The 18,625-nt window shown below is 54.5% G+C and overlaps 1 protein-coding gene across 1 annotated transcript in view; it reads right to left on the minus strand.

The window, feature by feature from the left end:
- Nucleotides 1–18,625, minus strand: part of PRRC2A (proline rich coiled-coil 2A) — a 41,781-nt gene that overhangs the window by 3,434 nt on the left and 19,722 nt on the right. The window contains exons 7-27 of the mRNA XM_083600278.1: nt 18,254–18,390; nt 18,046–18,125; nt 16,985–17,124; nt 16,786–16,876; nt 16,285–16,513; nt 15,103–15,532; nt 14,065–14,282; nt 13,414–13,780; nt 13,089–13,299; nt 10,688–12,775; nt 9,335–9,585; nt 8,300–8,427; nt 6,815–6,944; nt 6,572–6,657; nt 5,782–6,036; nt 3,929–4,120; nt 3,757–3,834; nt 2,578–2,740; nt 2,430–2,482; nt 2,209–2,297; nt 307–565 (exon numbers count right to left, since the gene is read on the minus strand). Coding sequence (XP_083456404.1) covers nt 307–565; nt 2,209–2,297; nt 2,430–2,482; nt 2,578–2,740; nt 3,757–3,834; nt 3,929–4,120; nt 5,782–6,036; nt 6,572–6,657; nt 6,815–6,944; nt 8,300–8,427; nt 9,335–9,585; nt 10,688–12,775; nt 13,089–13,299; nt 13,414–13,780; nt 14,065–14,282; nt 15,103–15,532; nt 16,285–16,513; nt 16,786–16,876; nt 16,985–17,124; nt 18,046–18,125; nt 18,254–18,390 — 5,675 coding nt within the window. The remainder of the gene's footprint in view (nt 1–306; nt 566–2,208; nt 2,298–2,429; nt 2,483–2,577; nt 2,741–3,756; nt 3,835–3,928; nt 4,121–5,781; nt 6,037–6,571; nt 6,658–6,814; nt 6,945–8,299; nt 8,428–9,334; nt 9,586–10,687; nt 12,776–13,088; nt 13,300–13,413; nt 13,781–14,064; nt 14,283–15,102; nt 15,533–16,284; nt 16,514–16,785; nt 16,877–16,984; nt 17,125–18,045; nt 18,126–18,253; nt 18,391–18,625) is intronic.

Here is an 18,625-nt window from a genome sequence, read left to right on the forward strand (position 1 = left end):
GATTCAAACCGCCGACCTTCCGATCGGCAAGCCCTAGGCTCTGTGGTTTAACCCACAGCACCACCCGCGTCCCAAGCTGCCCACTATTATGGACACAGCATGAGGGGAGAGCTCCTGGCTTCCAAAACGTGACCACCCCTCCCTGAATTCCCCATTGCCCTGCTCTCTCTCCCAGCTCCCACCCATTTGCGCCGCATTGAAAACTCATCCTCTCCAACCTGCCTCCAGAAATCCGGGGTTCCTCTGCACCCCCAGTTCCCAGAAGACCTGCCTTTCAGTTAATTTGCCCACCACAACGCCTAGTACCTGAAGCAGGGCTTGCTCTGGAGCCAGCTGGCTGCTGCAGAAGGCTGAGCTGTAGATGAAGGAAGGAGGGGGAGCCTGGTACAGCAGGCCTGTGGCTGGCAGCTTGGGAAGCTCCGCCGCCTGCAGGGCCGATATCTCCACGTACTGCCCCTTGAGGGCCACCCCTGAAAGCAAGGCAGAACTGGGCAAGACAGCGCCCCCGGCCGTCTGAGCAGGAGAAGTGGGGGCTGGGCTGGGCTGGAGGTACAGGTGCTGGGACCTAGTGAAGGAAGAAAGCCACAGGTCAGAATCAGAGATGGAAGTCCAACCCCTGCAATGCAGGGATTCGCTGCTGAAGAATCCTTGACAGGTGGCCGCCCAATCTCTGCTTAAAAACCTCCAACAAAGGAAGAAGAGGAGGAGTTTGGATTTGATATCCCGCTTTATCACTACCTGAAGGAGTCTCAAAGCGGCTAACATTCTCCTTTCCCTTCCTCCCCCACAACAAACACTCTGTGAGGTGAGTGAGGCTGAGAGACTTCAGAGAAGTGTGACTGGCCCAAGGTCACCCAGCAGCTGCATGTGGAGGAGCGGGGAATCAAACCCAGTTCACCAGATTACAAGTCCACTGCTCTTAACCACTACACCACACTGGCTCCTAAGTCCACCACCTTCCCAAGTAGTCCAAGGAGGAAGATGCTGGGCTGATGAACCTCTGAAGCCGCCCGATTTGGTGCCGCCCAGCTGGCCTAGTGCACATACTGTGACCTGCAACGACCTTTCCAGCCTGCAACCTGAGCTGCCTTCAGTCTTACCATAGAATTGTAGAGTTGGAAGGGACTCCAACTGCAATGCGGGAATCTCAACTAGTTTATACATGACTAAAGAATCCCTGCAGACAGCCATCCAACCTCTGTTTAAAAACCCCCAAGGAAGGAGGGTCCACCTCTTGTGGCAGTCTGTTCCACTGTCAAACAACAACTACTGCCAAAAAGTTCTTCCTGATGTTTAGTCGGAATCTCCCTTTCCTGTAATGTGAATCTGCTGGTTCGGGACCCACCCCCTGAAGCAGCAGAAAACAAGCTTGCTCCATGTTCCATGTGGTGGCCTGCATGAAGATGGGTACAGTATCGCTTTTGTGGACCAGACTCAAAGTGCGTGTCACAAAAGACAGGGTGGGAATGCATGCCATGCTGCAGAGGCTCTGAGGTGTCTCCCTGCCTGCAGACTGTCTCGCCAGAGTGGTGCATGCTCTAGTTATCTCCCGCTTAGACGACTGCAATGCGCTCTATGTGGGGCTACCTTTGAAGGTGACCCGGAAACTACAACTAATCCAGAATGCGGCAGTTAGACTGGTGACTGGGAGTGGCCACCAAGACCACATAACACCGGTCCTGAAAGACCCACATTGGCTCCCAGTATGTTTCCAAGCACAATTCAAAGTGTTGGTGCTGACCTTTAAAGCCCTAAACGGCCTCGGCTCAGTATACCTGAAGGAGGCTCTCCACCCCCATCGTTCTACCTGGACACTGAGGTCCAGCTCCGTGGGCCTTCTGGCGGTTCCCTCATTGCGAGAAGTGAGGTTACAGGGAACCAGGCAGAGGGCCTTCTCGGCAGTGGGCCTGCCCTGTGGAACGCCCTCCCTTCAGATCTGAAGGAAATAAGCAGCTATCTTATCTTTAAAAGACAGCCCTGTTTAGGGAAGTTTTTAATATTTAATGCTGTATTGTTTTTAACACTTGATTGGGAGCCGCCCAGAGTGACTGGGGAAACTCAGCCAGATGGGCAGGGTATAAATAAATAAAATTAATAATAATAATATTAATAATAATAATATCACCACCATCATCATCATCACCACCACCATCATCATCATCCCTGCCACAAGGGGAGCTCAGAGCCCCATATGCCCCCTGCCCTTACCTGTAGGTGTGCAGAGAAGGGGTGCTCGGTCGGTAGCTGCTGCCCCCACTCGCGCCGTGAAGCTGGGACTCCAGCTGGGCAGTTTGGACCTGCAGAAAGAAGACGCAAGGAACCTTTCAGAGGAGGTGGGAGAGCTAAAACCATTCCTCCTGAGCTGCGCCAGAGGCCTCAGAGCAACACACGGGGCATTCCTCCTCTGCCCAATTTGCCAAGATAGGTACCTGGTTCCCGTAAAACAGCTCCGGGTACAGCCGCTGACCCTGGCCCCTCTCACCTGCTGGGAGGAAGAAGCACAGTCAACCACTGCTCTGGCTGGGAGCCCCATAACGTGAGCAATCTTCCCTTTCCGTTCCAAATGCCCCTCCATACCTGAGAACACGGAAGTGTCTGCTGGGAGGCTGTGCAGGCAAGATGCTGGGGCTACGGGGAACGGCCGGGCCTCGCAGCCGCGACCAGGAGGCGCCTCGGGGGAAGCTCGGTGGCTGGGAGGGGCCGGCGGAAGCAGCTCCCACTCCCTGGGGGCCGAGGTCAGCTGCGGAGAGGGAGGAGGCAGGGGAGTCATTGGAGGCAACCAAGCTCTAGGCTTCCTTTCTAAACGGACCAAATGTTTATTTCCCTCGTACAGATTTAAACTCTACCTTGCCATGTGCAAACATATACTAATAGAGAAATCATATTAACAGTTTAACCCCCTGCACTGCAATGACAGTAAATCTGGCAAAATATATTCCCTATCACCCAGGTCTAACAGCTGCATTTTTAACCTGCAGAGGTTTTGGGGGAAACTGCCAAGGGCAATCCTATGCACAACAGGTTGCAGAAATCAAGCCCCAATATCGCTTGTACATCAGTATTTTTTCTGATTTTATCTTCCGTGGAATACGTGGTTTAAAAAGGTGCATGCTGTAACCTGGCCCGACACCTTAGGGCGAGGGGATAATAGATAGATAAAACTTTATTCGCATTAGCCAACGGCCACAGCAACATAAAACAAGCAATATATACAATTAAAAAGACAACAATGGGTTAAAAGGGCAATCAAATGACCAAGATTATCGTTCAGATAGTGGCCCTTAATCTCACTGCACCCTTGATAAACCTAGCAACCTTTGCGGTTGTCTGATCATTTTGATCTGATAAAAGAAAGAACAATGTGGCCGCAGATGGGCGGCCTGGGAAGGTAAGTAAGGGTGGGGTAATGATCTCATTCCTCAGATTAGGGTTAGGGTGAGGGGAGGGGAGGGGAATATTAGTAATATGCAGCGGACTGATGGGGAGCAACAGTGAGGGGGGAGAGAGATGTCCCTGCTCCCATCCAGGAATCTGGCCAAGTCTGGCCTTTCAAAAGAGAAGCCAGTTTAATCCTGATTTTGCATCTTGATCCAAGAGACATGCAGAAACTACAACAGGCCCCACAGCTGGAATGCAAGGTCGCCCAGTGCCCAGCTAGCAAAGCCAAGCTCTTTTGCAGCCCTCCAAGCTGAACTCAAGGGGGTGGGAAGAGAAGAGGGAGCCCCAAATCAGTGCTGGCACGGCTTCCCTACTTACCCCCTCGGCAAGTCCCTGGTGCAGCTCTTCTTTGTCGGGCTTCGGCCCTTCGTTCACCATGAAGCGAAGGTCAGCATCCTGAACGGGGCGAAAACCAGGGGGAGGGGATTTGAATCTGAGTCTGGGACTCCGACGAGAAGGGACTGCAAAGGACATGCGCCTTGGCACTTACCTTATCGCTAGCGCCAAACTGGATGGGGGGGCAGGCCCCGGGGGACTCGAGCTGGGGGTTTGGCTCGGACGTCATCGCACCCAGACCCTCTGCGCTGTTGTCTTTTGCTTTCTCCACTCGCTGGGAACGCTCTGTGCCAATAGCACCAGGGGGAGGGTGGTCCCGAGGCAGCGGCTCAGGGGAGCTGCTCACCTGTCGCAGGAGGAGGAGGAGGGGTGGTGAAACTCATGGGCCCTTTGAGACCATGGGGGTGGCAAACAGTTTAGCCAGAGGGCAGTATCCAGGCTCACTTTCTAGAGGTGTTTTCTTTTTTTTTGGGGGGGGGAGGGGGTTGAGGGGAACTGCTGCTGCCATTACTTCACATTTATTTAGCACCAACTGATGCTCGCAGCTGAAGTGAAAGCACTTAAAAAACAACAACAAATATTTATGAGTGCAAAGAGAGGCATGAAGGTATGTAAGGGGGAGAATTATGCCTGGTAAGGTAAAGGGACCCTGACCATTAGGTCCAGTCGTGACCGACTCTGGGGTTGCGGCGCTCATCTCGCTTTATTGGCCGAGGGAGCCGGCGTACAGCTTCCGGGTCATGTGGCCAGCATGACTAAGCCGCTTCTGGCGAACCAGAGCAGCGCACGGAAACGATGTTTACCTTCCCGCCGGAACACTACCTATTTATCTACTTGCACTTTGATGTGCTTTCAAACTGCTAGGTTGGCAGGAGCAGGGATCGAGCAACGGGAGCTCACCCCGTCACGGGGATTCGAACCGCTGACCTTCTGATCGGTAAGTCCTAGGCTCTGTGGTTTAACCCACAGTGCCACCCGCATCCCTATTATGCCTGGTACTATTTTCAAAATCAGTGCAGGATTCCAGGGGGTGGAAGCGTACATTCCCTGCCTGGATTGTTGCCAGTTCCCCAAGATTAGGAGAAAATGTGAAAATGATTTATGTATATAATCGAATTCAATCTGGTGAAGAGCCTGGGCTAGTTTTGCTTGGATAAAAATTTAACCGCAGAGACCTGCATGTTCTTCAATAATGCTACCCCTCCTGAATATACTTTCAGAAAGAAGAGAAGTCGCCTGAAAGAATCCCAAGAAGAACTTGGGGTGCACGGTCCGTGTTGGATACCAATGCACCCCACACCAAGATTCCCTGAAACCACCAACATGTGGACTCCTTTCTAGCAAAAAGAAGCTGTTGTGGAAAAGTAGAGCAGGATGCAGCTGTTGTGGCTGTAAAGGGGTGATGCTTTCTTTGCTGCTAAAAGGATCTTTGGAAGGTGGGAATCCTCCTAACAGCCTTGCATTTCTCACAGATCCCCATTTGTAATGCTGAACCGAGGCAGAGGACCAAGTCCTAACTGGAGCAAAAATGACTAGAAGAGCTCAAGAGAGAAATGAGGTGGCTGAGTCAGGAGAAGAGGCGATTTCAGAAGCCCAATCAGGATGGCAGAATTAACTGCGTCAAGAGGTGGCAATCACGGGAAGGGCAGTGGAAGAGCCAAAAGAGGACACGTCAGTCAGCACAACACACACACACACACACACACACACACACCCCAGAAGCCTTTGGGAGAGCTGTTTCAGTAAAACAAGGTGCGGTGGAACCAATCCAGTAAAGGAAACTATTAAGGCAGTGGTGGCCAAACTCAGCCCTCCAGATGTTTTGGGACTACAATTCCCATCATCCCTGACCACTGGTCCTGTTAGCTAGGGATGATGGGAGTCATAGTCCCAAAACAGCTGGAGGGCCGAGTTTGGCCACCGCTGCATTAAGGAAACCAATGCAGCTGCATGCGTTATATCAGTGCTGACTGAAGATGTGGCGACACCCCAGAGCTACTTGTGTACCTTCTTGTCCTTCAGCAGACTGGAGTCTCTGGATGGCGGGGGCCGCCTCCTCTGCTCTTTTGGCTCTGCTCCTTCCGGTCCAGCTGCAGCGGTGGCGGCTGCATCCTCAGTACTTTTGCCAATGGCTCCGCTGCGCTTGGCCCCAGCATCTGGTGTGGCCTTCAGACCCCCGTCGGGAGAGCTGCGCTGGCTGCAGGTGGCCGAGGAGACCTGTGAGTCACTGCTGAGGTCCACCCCGCTGTCAGACAGGCTCATCTGGGCAAGGGGCAAAGCAGAGTCAGCAAACAGGGTTAGGGGACAGAAAATAATAATAATTTATTATTTATAGCCCGCCCATCTGGCTGAGTTTCCCCAGCCACTCTGGGCAGCTCCCAATCAAGTGTTAAAATCAATACAGCGTTAAATATTAAAAACCTCACTAAACAGGGCTGCCTCCAGATGTCTTTTAAAAATAAGATAGCTGCTTATTTCCTTGACATCTGGTGGGAGGGCGTTCCACAGGGCGGTTGCCACTACCAAGAAGTCCCTCTGCCTGGTTCCCTGTAACCTCGCTTCTCACAGTGAGGGAACTGCCACCCTCGGCACTGGATCTCAGTGTCTGGGCTGAATGATGGGAGTGTAGATACTCCTTCAGGTATACTGGGCCGAGGCCATTTAGGGCTTTAAAGGTCAGCACCAACACTTTGAATTGTGCTCGGAAAGCTCCCTCATCGGCAAAGTCCGGCTCCGCCCTGGAAAGGGAGCCTCTGCAGAGCATGCGCCTGATCCATCCCAACTCAACGGACCTCACCTCCGTACTAGCAACCTCTTCAAAGGCATTCAGAGGGTCGATCCAGGGCTCCACAGAGGCAGGGCGGTAGCTCTTTCGGGAGGAGTCTGATGAAACAAAACACAGGGGCACCTCTGAACCAGGAATGTTTGCTCTCTCTTCCCTGATCCCAAGAGCTGCTCCCTCTCGCTGCCAGTTCTGATTTCCCAGCCTGCCTCAGGAGCATGGCCCTTCCTTCTTCTCCACATGCTTGCAATCACTCACTGGAATTCAGCTGGTTCCAGATCTGTGGGGCGAGCCCCTCGGACACCGGAACGCTCCTGCTGCGAGGTTCGCCAGGGGTCTCCTCTTTGGGGGCCGAGAAGCCAGGGCCACTGGGGAAGGGAATGGGTTCCTGAGAGAGACAGGGGACAGACACATACGTGAGACATTGAGAAGCTGGGCAGCCATCCTTTTTTAAAAAAATAAAAAAAATATTGAATGATTTTATGTTACGAAAAACATTACAACCATACTACCACAAAATATAATTGAGAAATAAAAATTACATACATCAATATTTTGTTTATTTGTTATTTACCGTCTTATTTCCTCCCAAACATTCCATACAAAACACACACCCACACTAACACAAAAAAAGGAAATAATAATAATGAAAATAAATATTTTGACTTCCTGTCAAGTCCCTTCACATATGTTTTATCTTACATTTTCCAATTCAGAAAACATAATAAATCCTTAATTGTTACCCACCTCCTTTTACTTCGTCACTTGAATGCTAGCACCGAGTCAAAACTATTATCTTCTATAACCATCCCATTTTCCCGCAAATTTTTGCTTTGAGTTTCCTCTGAGTTTGCTAGTCATTTGAGCCATCTCCACAAATTCCTCTAATTTAATTTGCCAATCTGTTATTTTTGGAGCCTCCTGATCTTTCCATCCCTTGGCCACGAGTATTCGAGCTGCTGCAGTTGCAACCTTCCTTCTGCTTCATGCCACACGATTACATTTTCTTCCATCTCCGCCAAGCTAAGCAGTTGGCTCCTTACCTCTCTCGCCCTAACCTAGCCACTGTGATCCACGCGACGGTCACCTCCAGACTGGATTATTGTAACTCGCTCTACGTGGGGCTGCCCTTGAGACTGACCCAGAAAACTCCAGCGGGTGCAGAATGCTGCAGCGAGACTCCTTACGGGGTCCTCGCTGCGAGATCACATTCACCCGGTGCTATACCAGCTGCACTGGCTCCTGGTGGAGTACAGGATCAGGTTTAAGGTGCTGGTTTTAACCTTTAAAGCCCTATACGGCCTAGGACCCTCGTACCTACGGGACCGCCTCTCCTGGTATGTCCCACAAAGGAATTTATGATCTTCAAACAAAAACATCTTGGAGGTCCCAGGCCACAGAGATGTTAGCCTGGCCTCAACTAGAGCCAGGGCTTTTTCGGCTGTGGCTCCGACCTGGTGGAACACTCTGTCACAAGAGATTAGGGCCCTGCGGGACTTGACATCTTTCCGCAGGGCCTGCAAGACAGAGCTGTTCCACCAGGCCTTTGGCCAGGGCACAACCTGACTCCCTCCTTTGGCAATCTACCCAATGATTGCCATCAATTTGATTTGAAGTAATTTTTTAATGAAATGATTTTAAAATGTTGTCTTATTTTATTGCTGTTAGCCGCTCTGAGCCCGGCTTCGGCTGGGGAGGGCGGGATACAAATAAAAATTTATTATTATTATTAAAATTGCTTACCTGCTGTAGCAGGTCTTGCTTCCGGGGCCTTTCCCGGCGCTTTGCAGAAAAGCCACCCAATGCACTGGACTCCTTCACTGGGGCACTGCTGGAGAGAAGCAGCTGGTTCTTGTCCAGGAAGCAAGAGTCTGAATTGGGGGGGTGGAAAAAAAACAGCAAAATGGGATTGCAGTGGGGAAGGAGCAGGCATCTGGTCCCCGCCGAGACCAGAAGCACTTGGAAATGCAGTTCAACAAGACCTGCCAAAGACCATTAGCAGCTGATCTTAGAATCATAGAGTTGGAAGGGACCCTAACCTACTGAAATGCAGGAATTTCAACATGCAGCCCCCCATCCAATCTGAAACCATACCGGGCCCTGCTTAGCTTTGGAAATGTAAGATCGTATTGTGCATTGGGAGAACCGATGCAGCATTTGTTAGCTCCTAGAAAGTCCCTTGTGGGGGAGTGGGGAGAGACACGGGCATCCAGAAATAACTGCAGCCCCCTGGAGCAACGGAAGAGCTGATTAACGCACACAGCACAGATACTGGTCATGTGTCCCATCACGCTTGTCAACTGAGCCAAGTAAGATAATGACTAATGGGCAAATTACCGTATTTTTCCGTGTACAGTGGTACCTCGGGTTAAGAACTTAATTAGTTGTGGAGGTCCGTTCTTAACCTGAGGTACTTTAGCTAATGGGGCCTCCCGCTGCCGCTGTGCTGCCATTGTGTGATTTCTGTTCTCATCCTGAAGCAAAGTTCTTAACCCGAGGTACTATTTCTGGGTTAGCGGAGTCTGTAACCTGAAGCGCCTGTAACCCGAGGTACCACTGTATAAGACTAGGTTCCCCCCTCCAAAAAAATGCCAAAATTTGGGGGTGTCTTATACATGGAAACATCTCCCCCCATTTTATCAAATCGGAGTCCCCCAAAATAGGGGGCGTCTAATAGACGGAAAGATATGGTAACTGATCGCCAAGAATGAATTTAGTCTCCTCCAAGACAAAGAAATCCGGATCCCCTGGTTACTAAGCACAGACTCTGCCCATTACCTGCGCTGCCACTGTTTCTACTCTCGAAGCGTCGCAGTGGGAGGGCAGAGGAGTTGCTGCCTCCAGGCCCCAGGAAGGGAGGCTGGGCAGGGCCAGGGGAGGCTGGCTTTGTGTGGCGGCTGCCCAGTTCAGCCAGAGCCTGCTGGATGCCAGCTGGGTCGCTGTGGATGACGCGGTCCAGACGATACACTGTGCTGGTGGTGGGTGCTGGGGGAAGGCTGAGGCCCGGAGAGTGGTCATCAGTGTTCCGGCTAGAGGAGGAGCAGGAAGCAGGAAACATTATGGCAGTGGACCGGGGACTTCCTTGGCTGTTTCTCCCTCCCTCTCCATCAACAAGTCATCTTCAAAATTCCCAGTTTTTGATGGTGACCATTTCTCTTACGGAATTTATGTAGGGCTGCCCTGTCTTCTGTCTGTTCCCAACTTCCCATGGTCAAACTAGATTCCTTCCTCTGTTTTTTACCACTAAGGGGCTGAAGATGTGTTAACTTTTGTGGCCAAATGACAGTGGAGCATAACGTTCCACAAAAATGCTTTAAAAGAATACTACCGGAGAAGGGAAACAAGGGACAGAATTCACACAAGTTTTTGCACGCACAGAACAAAGCCCACTCACGTGTTGGGATTCCTCAACCCCTACATCTGCTCTGGAGGTTTGGAGGAACAGGAAAGTTAGGCGGAGGAAAGTCACATTGCAGAAGTGGACTTTGTTGGGTGAAGTGATACCTCACATAGCATTCTATGTGGAGCTGCCCTTCGAGACTGACCCAGGAACTCCAGCAAGTGCAGAATGCCATGGTGAGACTCCTTACGGGGTCCTTGCTGCAGGATCACATTCACCCGGTGCGACACCAGCTGCACTGGCTCCCGGTGGGGTACAGGATCAGGTTTAAGGTGATGGCTTTAACCTTTAAAGCCCTATACGGCCTAGGACCCTCGTACCTACGGGACCGCCTCTCCTGGTACGTCCCACGGAGGACCTTACAGTCTTTAAATAAAAACATTTTGGAGATCCTGGGCCACAGGGAGGTAAGCCTGGCCTCAACCAGAGCCAGGGCTTTTTTGGCCGTGGCCGTGGCCCTGGCCCAATGAATTGATTTTAGAATGTATTTCAATTGACTGTGATTTTATGTAAAATGTGCTATTTTTACTGTTGTTAGACGCTCTGAGCCTGGCTTTGGCTGGGGAGGGCGGGATATAAACAAACAAACAATAATAATTATTACTAGCCAAATGCCACCTGTGTTTCCTTTTCCATCTTATATCTCTTTACCTCTCTGCCATTCCAGTTTTATCCACCAATCCCCTGCCCACCCCCCTCCATCTTGCGGGCTTTCTCCTCCAAGTACTTGCCTGCGATTCTTGGGAGAGGGCCAGCTCCTCTTGTCCCCTCCGCTGCGCCCGCCACCACTCCCTCCGCGGCCAGCCTTGCCTCCTCCTCCTGGGCCGGGGTTGGAGCGTCGGTTCTGCCGGTCCATGCCAGGCCTCTGGCTGGAGAAGCTGCGTTTGGACATCTCCTTCCTCTGGGCTAAGCTGAGCTCGTTGCTGGAGGGCCGCCCGCCCACCGAAGGGGCCCCAGAGCAGCCACCTTTGAGGAAGGCAGTGGGGGGAGGCCCGCCAGGCGCCGGTTCCTTCTCCCCGCCGCCCCGGCGCTCCGTGAAGTCGCTGCTCTCCGAAGCCGTCTCCCACTCCTCATTGGCCTGGTCCGAGTTCTGGTTGGACAAGTCGGGAGATTTTGTGCCAGCCACGCGCCGGGCAGCCGATTCCTCGGGGAGCGGGGCGGCAGGCGCTGGGGAGAACGGTTGGCCGGCCCTCTGCTCGCCGTTGAGTCGGGCCGCGTTCTCGCGCTCCTGCTTCAGCCTCCGGAACCGGGGCGGCTTGTCCTGCTGCTGCGAACGCCCATGGCGCCGGCGCCGGGGTGGCCGGTCAAAGCCACGGTCCGAGCCAGGGCCAAGAGGCGGCGGAGGTGGCTGCTGCTTTAAGGGGGCCTGGAAACCACCGGATTCTTCAGGGGCCATCGCCGGAGGGCCTGATGGCGCCTTCTCTTTGCCCGACGGCTCCAGAACCGCCTCTTGCTGCTTCTCAGGCTTCTTATTGGGCTGGGGCTTGGAAGGAGGGCTCCACCCCCCAGGGGGCGCACGGCCACCACCTCGGCCCCGGCGTGAGGGAACGCCGCGAGGGGTGAAGACACGCCCGCCACGGGTGCCAGGGTCTGAGAGGCGCGGAGGCAGCTTGTCGGCAAAGCGAGGCAAGCCAGGGTGCTGGGAGGAGGGGGCCATGGCAGAAGTCACAGGAGAGGCCCGGCTGCGATGGCTGGGGGCCGGCTCCTTGGTCACCTCCTTGTCCGAGTGGGCCACGTCGCTGGCGCTCTCGTGCGTCTCGCTGCCCGTCTCGGAGCCCCGCTGGCGCCGCCGCTTGGGTATCTCTTCGTACTCCGAGCCTTCGCTGCGTGTCTCGCTGGCGTTGCGCGGGCGGAAGGTGGACCCTGGCCCGGCCGCTTTGCCCACGCCGTCATCCAGCCGGTAGAAGGGTTCGCGGTAGCTGCGGAACTCCCGGCTTCTCCCGCGCCCCCCTCTCCCGCGCCCGCTATAGGCACCCCGGAAACCTCGCCCTCGGGCAAAGTACTCTCCTCGGCCCCTGGCCCGCCCCCGGCCGGCGTAGCCGCCACGCTCGTATGGGGGCTCCCGGCGCCGCCGGCTTGGCGACAGTGTGCCAGTGTGCTGCTGCTCTTTGGGTGGCATCACTGTTCCGCCGTTCACCACCGGCTTGGCCTTGTTCTCCTTGCCCGCTTTTGGAGGCTCTTTAGGGAGCTCGGGTTTGCTGCCCGCTGCCTCGGCCCCCTCTTTGGCCTTCCCAGCGGAGCGCATCTCCTCGCTTTCGTCTTTTGCCTCCTTAGGGGGAGGCGGCGGCTTCTTGATGGGCCCGGCTCGCCGTGGGGCCTTGTCCCCGGAAATCTCCTCAATCCTCCGGCTGCTGCCGGGACGGGGCCCCCAGCGCGTCTCTGTCTTGGACTCGCGCCGCGGCTGCTTGTGAAATTCGTGCTGTTGCCGCGGGGGCTTCTCCATCCGCCGCAGGACCTCCTCTTTGACCAGAGGCTCCTCCTTGGGCTGCTCCGAGAGAGGCTTCTTAGCCACCACTGGTCGAATGACGGGAGGCTCAACCGTCTTGATCTCTTCTGGGGGGTCACGATGCAGCAGCTGGGGCTCCTCCTCGCTCTTGCGGGGCAGCTGGACCGGCGGTTCAGGGCGCCCGTTTCTGCTCACCTCTGTGGGTGCCGTCAGAGCCATGGTGGCCTGCCAAGGGGGACCCGCTCGCGGCGGCTCATCCACTGGGAAGCGGTGCATCGGGGCAGGGTTGCCGTTTTCGGAGAAACCCTGGTAGTTCCCCATGTAGGGCTGGGGAGTGATGGCCTCACGCAGGCGAACCGGAGGGGTCTCGCTCCTAAAGGAAGGAGAGCAAGGGTGATTGAAAGGTCCTCTATTCTGGGGCCATCTGCTGACGACCCCAAGCAGTGTCAGCTGTCACTCCAAACTGCCACAAGCGGCAGGAGACCCTCAACCGCTAGGGACAGGACACAAGACCATGAGCCCGTCCCACTGTCATTACAGCAGTCAAGAAACTGTAAGGCCCCCAACTCCATGACTTGCTACATGGTTCCAATAACAAAAGGACCTTTAAAACGAACATGGGACAACCTCAGCCTCCCCCCGCTGCGAGATCTTGCTCCCGGCCAACCCAACAGACGTTTGCTCACCGTAAGCCCTTCTCTTCCTCTTCCTGCTGCCGAAGGGATGCCGTTTGAGACCTCGAGTCTGCACCGGAAGGGGCATTGGTGAAGACGTCTCCAGCCCAGGCCAGCTTGGGATCAACCGGCGGAGTGCCACGCTCTCGGAGGATCGAAGGATGGCGTTCAAACTGCTCTGAACTGGAGCCCCCGCTGTCTGATCGCTCACGGGGCAGGAGACCTGAGGGGTGAACAGAAGACACACCCGTTGCGAGTCAGGCCTACCGGCTCCAACAGTCTTCTAAAAAGGCTGCACTTGGATGAGCCTGGACTTCCTTTCTTCAGCTCTACTTACCGGAAGGATGGACCCCAGGGGGGTAGAAGTCTATGGGGGGCCGCCCTTGCATCACACGCGGGTCCATGTAAGGCGGAATCATCATCCAGCGAGGATCAAAGTTCATCTGCGGCATGGGGGGCGGCCTTCCAATGGAGCCGGGGTACATGCCTTTGGGCGGGGCCTGCTGTGCTGGAGGCGGGGCTGGGGGTTGCTGCTGCCCTGCCGGCCCAGGCTGAGCATGGACACTGCCTGAGGGGCCCATGGCAGCCAGAGGAGCCCCTGTTGCCTGCGGCTGGGAAGAGGAAGCCATCGGGGACTGGACTTGGCTGTGTTGTTGTTGCTGCTGCTGTTGCTGCCATTGCTGCTGCTGCTTCAGTAACTGCTCCTGAAAAGAGGGTTGGGGGGCAAAGAGGGCTCTTTCGGTGACCTCAACAGCACACTAATGAGAGACTTCCACTTCCTGCGACGCGTGTGTCGCTAGATGGAGAAGTTATGAGTTGCTCAGGTAGCTGCGAGGACATCAGGGGGTGTCAGAGACTCTAGTCTAAAGACTCATCACTGCAACGGAACCTCAGCCAAGTTGCTTCCTTATCTCGGCCCCACCCCAACTGACCCTTCCCCTGTTAGGAGCAAGTGCCCAGCCCAGGCGCCTGCCTCCACCCTCTGTACCTGCTGCTGCCGCTGGAATCGTGGAGGCAATGACTTCTGGTACTTGGAATAGCTGAGGGTCTGAGCTGGAGGCGGCTGGCGGGCCTGAAGGACTGTCTCGGCTTTGGGCTCCACCTTGGCTGGGGCAGGAGCGGCTGGGAGAGCAGGACCAGGCAAGGTGGGTGGCTCTTCCCGCACTTCGGGGACTTCCTTGGGAGGCGGAGCCACAGCGGGCTCAGCTGTTGCAGACATGCACAAGACACAAACAAAAGAAAGGCAAGCTTTGTGAGGCAGCAGGCGGACTCTGGGTTCAACCTTTCCGATCTCTGGAGCCCGGGGTGGGGAGCCTGCAGCCCTCCACAGGGAAACTGGGGCTCCCAATTTCTGGGCTGGCCTATGGTGAGGGATGATGGCAGTTCAGAGTCTAGCATCGCATGAGGGGGCCACAGATCCCTGAAGCCCTGTATGCACCACCCACCAAATCAGCAGCCAAGACGGCATGCTGCACGGACCTCGTTACCAGGGACGTGGGATACTGCCTGACGCCAGGTCAGGCCTTTGGGCCACCTAGCTTATCCCAGACTCACTCCCAGCTGGAACCTTGGGAGAGCCACTGCCAATACAGTACTGAACTAGGTGGACCCAATGGTAAGAACTCAGGATGAAGACGACGCCACAGCTTCCTATGTCCCTATGACTCAAATGACAGCAACATCACCTGACAGCTTGCCATAATGGCCGCTGCAACACACAGCACTGGGCTCCTTTGGGGCGGGAGGGCAACGTAGATGTTCAATAAATAAAAAAAATGGGAGATTTGTACCATCAGCCAAGAATCATTTGGCCATGAGAAACACAATGTGGAATGTTTGCAGGCAGATCAGGCAAAGGTGCCTTCCTGTTTTCCATTTATTGCATACTTTGGGCTTTCCCCCTCTCATTTCTTGTCGTTGTTTTATTGTACTTTTCAATCAGATGATTTTTCACTTTGGTTGCTAACTACCTTAGAATATAGATAAGAATATACATAAGAGCACCGAAAATAAAAGCCAAGTTTACCAGCGCCAGAGGAGTCCAAGCTGCTCCTGCCGCTGCTGCTCGCGACAGCACTGTGAGGTTTGCTGGCCAGCACGGGCTCCTCTTTCTCCCTCTTCTCCTCGGGGGCGACTGGGGCAGCCGGCGGGTTGGGGGGCACAGGGGTGGGAGCTGGAGGGGGAGGGGGAGGAGGAGCAGCCACAATGACGGGAGGCGGCGGCTCCTTGGGAGGCTCGGGCTTCAAGCGCTTGTCGGGAGCTCCAAACTTCTCATCCAGGCGCTTGAGCTTCTCGGCGCAAGCCGCCCGCCGCTCCTCTTGCATGCGCCGCTCCTCCTCTTCCCGCCGGCGTCTGGCCCGCTCCACCGCGGCAGAGATCTCCGAGGAGGACTGCTTCCGCCGCTGGCGCCAAGCTTCATCCTCGTCTTCTGGGGGGAGCGGCCGCAGTGAGCGGTCCTGGATGGCAAAGAGAGGGAGAAGCCCTCGCTCAAAGCTGTTCCGCTGGAAGGAAACCTGAGCTGGAAGCTCAACTCCCAAAGACCCTCGAGGAAAGCAGAGTTTGTCCCTGCTCACACCCGTGCTCCCTCACTAAGAAGCCCAAAGGCCTAAATTCAAGTATTCAAACATCCACATGGAAGCTGCTCTGTTCCCTCACGGCTTCACCCCTTCAATAACTCAGCATGGAAGTTCTAGTTAAAGCTGAGACAGAGTGGGCTAACGCCAAGTGCCACCCAAATGCCTATTTTATCTTAGCCGAAAAGCAGAGCATAAATCAAAATAACGATGCCAACGTGTGTTGTTCCGGCTAAGGAAGTTTTCTATTTTTACAAGAAGAAGAATAGTTTGGATTTGATATCCCGCTTTATCACTACCCGAAGGAGTCTCCTTTCCCTTCCTCCCCCACAACAAACACTCTGTGAGGTGAGGGGGGCTGAGAGACTTCAGAGAAGTGTGACTGGCCCAAGGTCACCCAGCAGCTGCATGTGGAGGAACGGAGACGCAAACCCGGTTCCCCAGATTACAAGTCCCCCGCTCTTAACCACTACACCACACTGACATTCATTTCATTGGTTTACCTGGAAACCCAATGCAATCTAATGTACGCCCTGAATGAGGAGACCCTGGGTTCTCCATACTTTGGCCCGCCTGAATAGGAGCTGCCAACCGCAGGCGCTCTCAGGCAGGATTTGCAGCCTGCATAGACTCACCGGGAAGTCATTGGGTTGCCCCCAGTTGCCCCGGTTGGGGGGTGGCGGCGGCGGAGGCGGCGGTGCCCGGACCGCAGCAGCAGGTGGCGGAGCTTCCTTGCCACCTTCTGGGGGACGTGCGTTTTCGGCCCAGGCTGCTTTGACGAGGGGTTGATCCTCTTTTGGAGTTCCAGCCTTCTTGGTGTCTGTGCCCGACGACTGGCTTTCCGGGCCGGAAGCCTCATCATTGCTTGGGGACAAAGGTGAAGAGAGAGGTGTCAAATGGGGCCGTTTAGATCCTGCACCCTCTGCTCGGAGCTGGCAGGGAGCAGGGAGCAAGGAGAGAGCATGTGCAGGTATTCTTGTGATGTAGCTGCAGCCAGGCAAGAATGACTTTTCTGTAAGGTGATCCCATGTGGCTCAGGGCTGCAGCTGGTGTCACCCGTCTCACAAAACCAACATGCTTTGTGCCAGCTGCGTGGGACAGACTCAGTTATTGGCCATACCACCGCCTCATCTTACCGGTTCTCAGTGGTTTCTTCATCAGATTCTTTCCCGTCCTCTTCATCGCTGAATTTCAGCTTCTCAGTGTAGTCCACTTCTTCATGGGCTCCTGTGGGAGACAAATAGGATGTCTTTCGACTGACAGATCCAATAAGAAGAAACGCTTTCAAGAGTCCCGGCTCCTGGGGGTAGCTCTGAGGTTCGGCTCTTCCGTTACCTGCCCAGCCTTCATCGTTCTCCTGGTCCAGCTCATCAAATTCTTTCAGGTCATCCTGCTTGAGGACGGGGGGCCGGCTCACAGGCTCTGACACGCGCGCTGCAGGCTGCGAAGGGCGGGGTCCTGGAAGCCGCTGGAACCTGGAGATGACAGGACGACGGAGATCAACAGAAATGTCACACACCTGACTTTCCGTGCTGCTGATCTAAATAATAATGTTGCTCTAAACCCAGCAGGGCAGTGCAGTGCAGCACTCCAGGCGCTGCAGGACCAAAACTTCCACCATTCCTCAACATCCGCCATGCCAGGAAATGCTGGAGAGCTACAGATTCCCTGCCCCTGCACTAAGGGGACCAAAGGATCAAACACTACGAAGAAGTATCTGCCTTCCCTTGTGTAACAGCCAGTCTTTTCCTACATGGAGTCAGAGGGCAGGCATGAAGATTAGGGTTTTGTGGTGCACCGGCCTCTAGGCCATATTTGTATCCCACACTGCAGAGAAATCAGGAGACAGTCTTGCCTTCTACTGATTCAGTGTCTGCTTCTGATGGTGCAACAGGAAGCCTAGAGAGAAAGTCTCCTCTATAGAGAAGGGAAAGTTGCCCCTCTATATCCTCCACTATTTCACAGATGCCACTTCCGGCTCCCTCCAGTTTCTGATTGATCCGCTCGGCCCAAAGAGACTCCAACCACACAGTTTCCCTTTGTTGTCCACCTGTTCAATTACAAGTTTAGTTCTCGAACGTTTTGGCTCCTGAACGCTGCAAATCTGGAAGTGAGTGTTCCGGTCTGTGAACTATTTTTGGAAGCTGAACATCTGATGGGGCTTCCTAATGTTTTGGAAGTCGAACGGACTTCCGGAACGGATTCTGTTTGACTTCCAAGTTACGACTGTACATGGAACCCAAAACATCTGGCTCCAGTTACGCAGAGTTGACCGCAATCTCCTGCACTTCCCCTCACTTGCTCCTGTTCCTTGTCCTCTATATACTTTCCCCTTCTGCCACAAAGCTCACTTGCCATTATCACATTTTTAAATTTTTTTTAAAAAACCCTCTTACCTCTGCGCCTCTGGTGTGGGGTAGCGGTAAGGTCCCTGCGGCCCATATGGAGGCGGGAACGGGAGGTACGGGGGATACATCTGAGATGGGGTAGGGGAGAAATTGGTTACTGGAGGGTTTTCCCCTCTCTCTTCTGTTTCCCCTGCCCTCAAACAAAGAAGCAGGTGGCCAAAGTCACTTGGCACCTCCTCTTCTGCAATATACTTACAAATGGCGGCATCATCCCCCGGTAGGGAGGGAACTGAGGCGGGATGTTGGGCTGCAGGCCAACCCCAGCCCGTCCGTCCTCGGGCACCAGCTCCCCGTCAGTGCCCCGCCCACCTCCGTCCCGCCAACTGGTAGCGTCTGCAAGAGATTGGGCGGAAGAGAAGAACGTAAGATGTGTCTTACTGGACCAGGCCAGTGGCCAACATCTTGCTCTTACAAGGGCCAACCAGATAATATAACGCCCATGGAAACCCTGAAAGCAGAATCTGGGTGCGACCCCCCCCCCCAAGCAACTGGCATTCAGAGGCAGACTGCCTCCAACAGGAGTCTACCTCCATGTGGCCATTGTGGCTAGTAGCCTTGACCCCCACCC

This window comes from Podarcis filfolensis, assembly GCF_964270895.1.
Source record: "Podarcis filfolensis genome assembly, chromosome: 2".
NCBI classification, from domain to species: Eukaryota; Metazoa; Chordata; class Lepidosauria; order Squamata; family Lacertidae; genus Podarcis; species Podarcis filfolensis.